Source organism: Octodon degus, unplaced genomic scaffold (genome assembly GCF_000260255.1).
Source record: "Octodon degus isolate 3935 unplaced genomic scaffold, OctDeg1.0 scaffold00033, whole genome shotgun sequence".
Taxonomy (NCBI): domain Eukaryota; kingdom Metazoa; phylum Chordata; class Mammalia; order Rodentia; family Octodontidae; genus Octodon; species Octodon degus.
This window is the reverse complement of record NW_004524609.1, coordinates 3,263,070-3,269,869: the sequence shown is the minus strand read 5'-3', so window position 1 is coordinate 3,269,869 and position 6,800 is coordinate 3,263,070. Positions and strand designations below refer to the sequence as shown.

Genomic DNA, 6,800 nt, shown 5'->3' with positions numbered 1-6,800 from the left:
ACCGCGGTCCCTGTGCTTTGCTAAGCTTCTTCTAAGTAGGTGCTTTAGACCACTGAGTCATCTCACCAGCCCCTAAAATCATTTTTAAAAATCTGTTTTGAAGCTACACAACAGAATAATAAATCCATGTTTACAACCTGCTACAAAAATCTTTGTTTCTATTTGTCCTACGATAAATTCCAGTGTTCAAAGGGTTCAATCACGTTGACATTAGTCATTAAATCTGAGTGTTCATTATTTATACTTTGAAATGTTTTGATGACTTTGATCGCATATATGCTTAGACTGTCTTTCCTGACTGAAGCCTTGTGACCTTATACTATCCACATTTAAAAATGACTCCCCACCCCAGGGCTGCAGAGATAGCTCAGCAGTCTATGTGCCTGCCTAGGCAAGCACAAGGACGCGGGTTCTGTCCCCAGTACTGCACACCTTGCTGGCCCTGGAATTCCAGGAACACCAAGCTGGCTACCAAGATCAGGTGTGATGGTGCACACCTGTAATCCCAGGGCTGGAAAGGCTGAGATAGGAGGATCACTAAGAGTCTGGGCTGAGCAGTGACATGGTACTAAATGAATGAATGAATGAATGATTTTTTTAAAAAGTGACCCCCAACCCCTTGAAACTTTCATCTTCCTCAGGACTTTTCCTAGATCGGTTTTTTTTTTTTTTTGGTGTCACAGAAACTAGAATACAGCTTAGAACTTTTCGTCATGGACAACATTGTACATTTGTTCTAATGTTACCCAACTATCAAGGGGTCTTGGCATTGGCAAGGTTTCTTTAGGATTAAGGTAATTTTAGGGTCACTTTTCTGGGTGGTAACTGGTACACAGCGAACGGCCTCCACACACACTGCCTTGACTGGGAAGCCGCTCTTCTCAATTTCCCAGCGTACACTGGAAGCAGCAGATGCCTGTCCTGAGCTCCTCAGAGTGGTAAGAATGGCTGAGAGATGACGGCGGTCACCTCTAACAAGTAAGGTGCTGAACGTGGACCAGACAGAGAGTACTCTGTCCAATCAGTTTAGGAAGACAGTGAAGAATTATCCTTTAGATGATCCTTAACAATTTGAACTTAAATAGTAGGTAAACTGATGGGAAAGTTGAGAAGAGGGCAACATTTGGATGAAAACATCAGCAGTTTCCTTTTGTCAGAAAGAATCTGAGGTAACAAAATAAAATGGCTGGGTGCTTGTTTAGTTTTAATCATATTAGGAAACAAGTGACAAAAGAATGTTAAGTTTGAGATTATAAATTGTAAGAAGGTGAAGAACAGAAAACTTAAGAGGGCTGGGGAGATGGCTCAGTGGAATAAGCACTTCTCTGGCAAGCGCAAGGATCTGAGTTCAATCCCCAGTTTCACAAAAAGAAAAGAAAAGAAAATTTAAAAATTAAATTTATGCATGTATGTTTAAAGAGGTCTTTAAGTGTGAGGGGGTAATGGGGGGGCAAGTTAAGATTTGTAGACAGTGAAGATTAGTAGAAGACTGTCTTAAAATGACAATAAAGACCAAGGCTAGAGAGACTCTTCACAGATGCAGTTCTGTGGTTAACAAATCCAGGAGTCTCCGGATAGGAGCAACACTGAAGTCTAAGACAATGACTTTAGCCATGCAGTAGGAGGATGACTACTACACCAGGGTTGAGGGATAAAGACAGAAGAAAGACTAGAAAGACCAGGAGAAAAAGAATCCAAAAAAGAAAGAGATAGCATGTTTAGTAGCAGGAATAAGCCAGGTGTGGTGGAACACGCCTATAATCCCAGGATTCAGGAGGCTAAAGCAGTAAAATCGCCATGAGTTTGAGGCTAGCCTCAACTACATACTGAGTTCATGGCCAGCTTGACCTGTACAGCAAGATCCAGTCTCAAAAAACAGGAATAAGAAGGAAAAGAATAGTGGGTTACAAAATTCAGATGGGGCAATTAGCTGAAGCAGAGAAACAGCTCACGCAGAGGAGCTGCAGCCCTGGAGTCTGGCACCGGGAGCGGCGCTTCTGCGCAATCTCTGGGACGGGGCAGGCCGCAGCCTGTCCGTGTGTGCGGGTCCTCCCCAGCGAAGCACAGAAACGGAGAAGTAGCTCTTGAAAGGCGTCACAGTAGCTTGGCAGAGCAGCTTTATGTCTACTGATTCCAACAATTAAAACTGCGGGCTAGGGGCCTGGCCCTAGCTCAGTCCTTTAAGTGGCTGCTTCCACAAAGCTGTCAGCCTCAGATTCCTGGAGTTCGAACCTCACAACTCTCCCACTGGCCAAAAGTGCCCTGAAGGCATTTGAGGAAGAAAAAAATAAATAAATAAATAAAACTGCGGGCTATTGTAAGAGTTTAGTTTACTCTTCCATTTCACTTCTCAGTATTTGTATGGACTTCAAAAAAATTTTTTTAAAAAACTGGCCCATGATAGATTGGAAATTAAAAGAACAAAACTGGTATTTTACCCAGTTAGAGAAGCACTATTCTATCAGTGAGGACTCCAGAGCACACTGCATTTTTTTTTTCCATTATGATTCTCCTCTGTATTTTGAAGCCTGTCTATGCCAGGGATGGTGGTGCACGTCTCTAATTCCAGTACTTGGGGGGGCAGAGGCAGGAGGATCAGGAATTCGAGGCCACTCTTTATATAGTGAGTTCAACAGCTTACGCCTCAAACCAAGACCCTGTCTTAAAAAAAAAAAAGTTTGTAATCTAGCTGAGGAAGGTAAGATATTTTTGCTACCATTAGTCTTAAATGCAAATTTTTGTCTACACTGGGCTTGAACACAGGGCTTCATACACGTTAGGCAAGTACCCCAGAGCTACACTCCCAGCCTAAATGTAAATATTTACCAATGCAAAAATGGAAGTAGTTTTAAGTGTACCAACAGTAGCAAAATATGGTTATTTAATGAATTCTGAATAGAGGTACAGTAGTACATACATGTAGTTTCAGCACTTGGGAGGTTGAGGCAGGAGGACTACCATGAGTTTGAGGCCAGTTTAAGCTACACAGTGTTCAAAGCCAGCCTAGAATAGATAACAAAACACAGGAAAAAAAAAAAAAATCAAGGGAATTATGCCTCTATATAAATCATGGTGATGAAGATGTATTTACATAGAAGAGGTTTGTGTGGTACTTTGGAGGGAAGTGCTCCATCACAGAGCTGCGCTGCCAGGCCTTTTGTCTATCATTTTGAGGCAGGCGCTCAGGAAGTGGCCCAGGCCAGCCTGAATTTGTCGTCCTCGTGCTCCAGCCTTCTGCACAGCTGGATGTACAGGCTACAGCACTATGCCTGTTTAATGACAATGTTAAGTGAAAACATAAATTAGAAAATTACATGAATGGCAGGAAAACATTTACATGAGGTGCATATTCAATATGACCAAAGACTAGAAAGGTATATGTAAAAATATATCAATAAATGTGTTACAGTAATAGGATTATGTAAGATAGCCCTCTTGTTTTTTTTTTTTTTTTTTTGGCAGAACTGGGGATTGAACTCAGACCCTTGCACTTGCTGGGGAAGTGCTTATTCTACTGAGCCATCTCCCCAGCCCCAGCCCTCTTGTTTTTTTGGTTTTTTTCAAACTTATACTGACTCTATTATAAGCGATTAAAATATAGCCACTTAGAAAGAGAGGCATCAGTGTGGCATTTGACTCCTGCACTGCCATGCGTGTCCGACCTCAATGGACATATTTCAGTTAGCAATAATCGCGCCTCGGATAAACCTCATTGGCTACGACACTGCCACTGCGCAAAGCTCAGACGGACATACTTCAAACAGCTCTGAGCACTGCAGCAACACCTGCAGCCTGTGTACTTCCAGGACTGCAACGCTGGCATAACAAACCAGCTGTCTGTAATTTCTCATTAGAAAAGTAGACTGCCAGGATCACAATCACATCAGAGTGACAGCTCCCCGTCCAGTAATCATCAGACCCAACTCCAATTCCAGTTTCTTGCTCAAAGAAGTTGTTGCAAATGATCTCTGCATGACTCTTGTCAACAATCCAGGAAGCGCTCACTAGCTTTATTTAGTGCCTGAGTGGAGAAGGGGCTCCAACACAATGATCTAGCTCCTGTTTGGCAGGGAGCTTATAATCCTTTGGAGGATTACAAATATGCAACCAGAAGGATTACTGTACAACTTACAAAGTAGAGTACAAACTACATCCAATGACTGACAGAATAAGAAATAATCAAAATGGCCTCACTCAAAAATGTTGAGCATATTAAAAATGTTGAACAAACTGTAGTAAATAAAAGATCCTAAGAAAAGGTGATAACCATGGACTAGCAGAGAGGAAGACCACGGGCTTCAGAGCAGAGGGGGCGTGCTGAACACGTGAAAGATGAGAAGGGGCGTGTTAAAGATTAGAAGGACAAGGGGGTTGCTGAGGACTGTGGAAAGACGGGGGGCCGAAGCGGCAGCAGTCAGTGGTGAGCCGTGGATGCTGGATTAAATTTGGCATGATAGGCAGAAAGGGTTACATGGAGCAGGTGAGTCATTTAAACAGAGAAACCAAATGACAGCCCAGCCCTCAAGTCTCTTCAGAAAATAAATGACCAGCATGAGTGGCACTCCACCTAGGAGCTTTCCTGGTGTTCTCGTGCAGCCGTGTCAGCTGTGGACAGTTAACGCCTCTGATCAACATGTACACAGCATGCTAAGAGACCTACAGAAACACATGTCTGAAGAAAACTGGTATGGGAACTAGTGATTAAAGACAGATTTAGTCAGCCATAGTAGTTCATGCCTGCAGCCCCAGCACTCAGAAGGCCGAGGCAGGAAGATCTCTATGAGTTCAAGGTCAGCCTGAACTACATGGCAAAACCCTACATCAAAAAAAAAAAGAAACAAAAACAAAAACCTAGTAAACTCAGACTGCAAGTATTCTTTTATTTTTTTGGTGGAAACAGGGACTGAACTCAGGCCCTTGCGCTTGCCAGGCAAGCGCTTGTTCTACCGAGCTATCTCCCCAGCCCAATTCTTGTGAAAAGTAGACCTCCAGGGACCACCCAAGCAGAGGAATTGTATTAGAGATAATTCCCACTCTTTTACGGCTCCCACAGATGGCTTGCCTTTGCCAAGACAGCCTCTTTCAGCCCATGACCTTTTTTTTTTTTTTTCCTAAACTAGAAAGAAAAATCTGTCTTCCCCACATGTCTCAAAGGCAAAGCAAGGCTGCTCGGTTCCAGGAGTCGGGTTCCCGAAGCATGACAGCCTCCTGTCCTTGACAGCCTCTGCTGAACAGCACCGTAGCACTAATCAAACCTTTCTTGGTGTGGTCAAAATATAACAAGATAAATATAGAGAAAAATAATTTCTCCTTTATCATAAAGTGCTTTCCTTCCTCCCACACTACTAGACAAATAATCATTAGTGGTAACTTTGACACTGACATCTTGCTTTCAGTGAAATCAAATGCAGAATGAAAGTAAATGCTGGCCACCAACAGCATTCTGGGCTGCAACTAGGCCCTCGCTCTGGCAGTGGCCGAGGGACCCAGAACTCTGAGAGCAAGCAAGGCAGGCCTGAAGGAAGCAGCTCTGTCTTGGGCTGCCAGCCCACAACAGCAACTACTTACATCGTTTCTGTCCTGGGACAGCAGCAATATCCTGAGGCTTTTCATGCTTGAGCTTCTGTCCAAAATGTCAACTGCTTTATCGAGATCATCTTGGTTTTTAAGCAGGATAGAGAGCTGTAACACAGGACAGAGAAAAAAGGAAATCATATAATACAAACCTATCTCAATGCTTCAGCTTGCAAAAACAAAAGAGAATCTCATCGTATACTATCGGGTATCTAGCTGAAATCATAAGTTTCTTTCTGTAATAGTATAATTCAGTAATTTTTAGTCAGTTCATGGAGCTGTGCAACCATCACGCTGCGACTTTCACCGACTGCCATTATGCTATAATACTTTTTGTATTCATTCATTCATTCATTCATTCATTCATTCATTCGGTACAGTGTTTCTCTATGCAGCTCAGACTCGTAGTGAGCCTCCGGTCCCAGCCTCCACAGTGCTGGGAATGCAGGGGTAAGCCACCATGCCAGGTTTCAGTGGCCGGCACACCAGGTTCTGAGGGGGCCAGCACGGCATGGACACCAGAGATTGAACCTGGGTCCTTGTGGTTACCAGACTGCCAAGCTGTCTCCCCAGCCTTATAATTGCCTCTTCTTGTCCCTATTTACAGTGACTATCCCATTCTACCTCCTACCCCACGAATCCACTTTCTGTCTATAGATCTGCCTTTTTCTGGACATTTATTATAAATGAAATCAACAATTCATACATATTCAATTCAAAGATTCATAGTCTCTTGCATCTACCTCCTTTCACTTAATGTTTTTTGTCACTCCACTGCTGTAGCAATCTCATTAGTTGGAGACATTTCCTGAGAACAGGCTCCTCACTTAAAACTGTCTACTCAAAAGCATCAAATCCCAAACAGCTACAACTCTCATACTTCTTTCCAAAGTAAGCAGTTTAATCATGTCCTGCCCCCGTCTCAAATTCTGCTGACCTCAGAAGAACAAGCAGGAAAGGTGTGGGAGGGGTAGGGGGATGGGCAAGGGGTGAAAACTTACTCAAGTAAGAGTGAAATTTAGACCACAGAGCAAGGTTTACTACCTTAATGTTTAATGATAAAAAAAATCAGTTACTAGAACCTGAAAACCATCTCCTCTATTTTCATTCCACTGAATTATTAAAGAGAAAGTCCTTTAAGCAGAGTAGGCCTTGCTCACTGTAAAAACAAAAGATGTTATGAGTACATAGTATTAAAGCATATAAAAATAAAATAAAGGATGTGA

At 42.9% G+C, this 6,800-nt stretch overlaps 1 protein-coding gene and 1 pseudogene across 2 annotated transcripts in view; both read right to left on the bottom strand.

Annotated features, from left to right (window-relative positions):
* Nucleotides 1-6,800, bottom strand: part of Map3k3 (mitogen-activated protein kinase kinase kinase 3) — a 66,832-nt gene that overhangs the window by 31,177 nt on the left and 28,855 nt on the right. For both annotated transcript variants that reach the window (XM_023713976.1, XM_023713975.1), the window contains exon 5: nucleotides 5,569-5,682. In XM_023713976.1, coding sequence (XP_023569744.1) covers nucleotides 5,569-5,682 — 114 coding nt within the window. The remainder of the gene's footprint in view (nucleotides 1-5,568; nucleotides 5,683-6,800) is intronic.
* LOC111816504 lies at nucleotides 3,577-3,742 on the bottom strand (annotated as a pseudogene).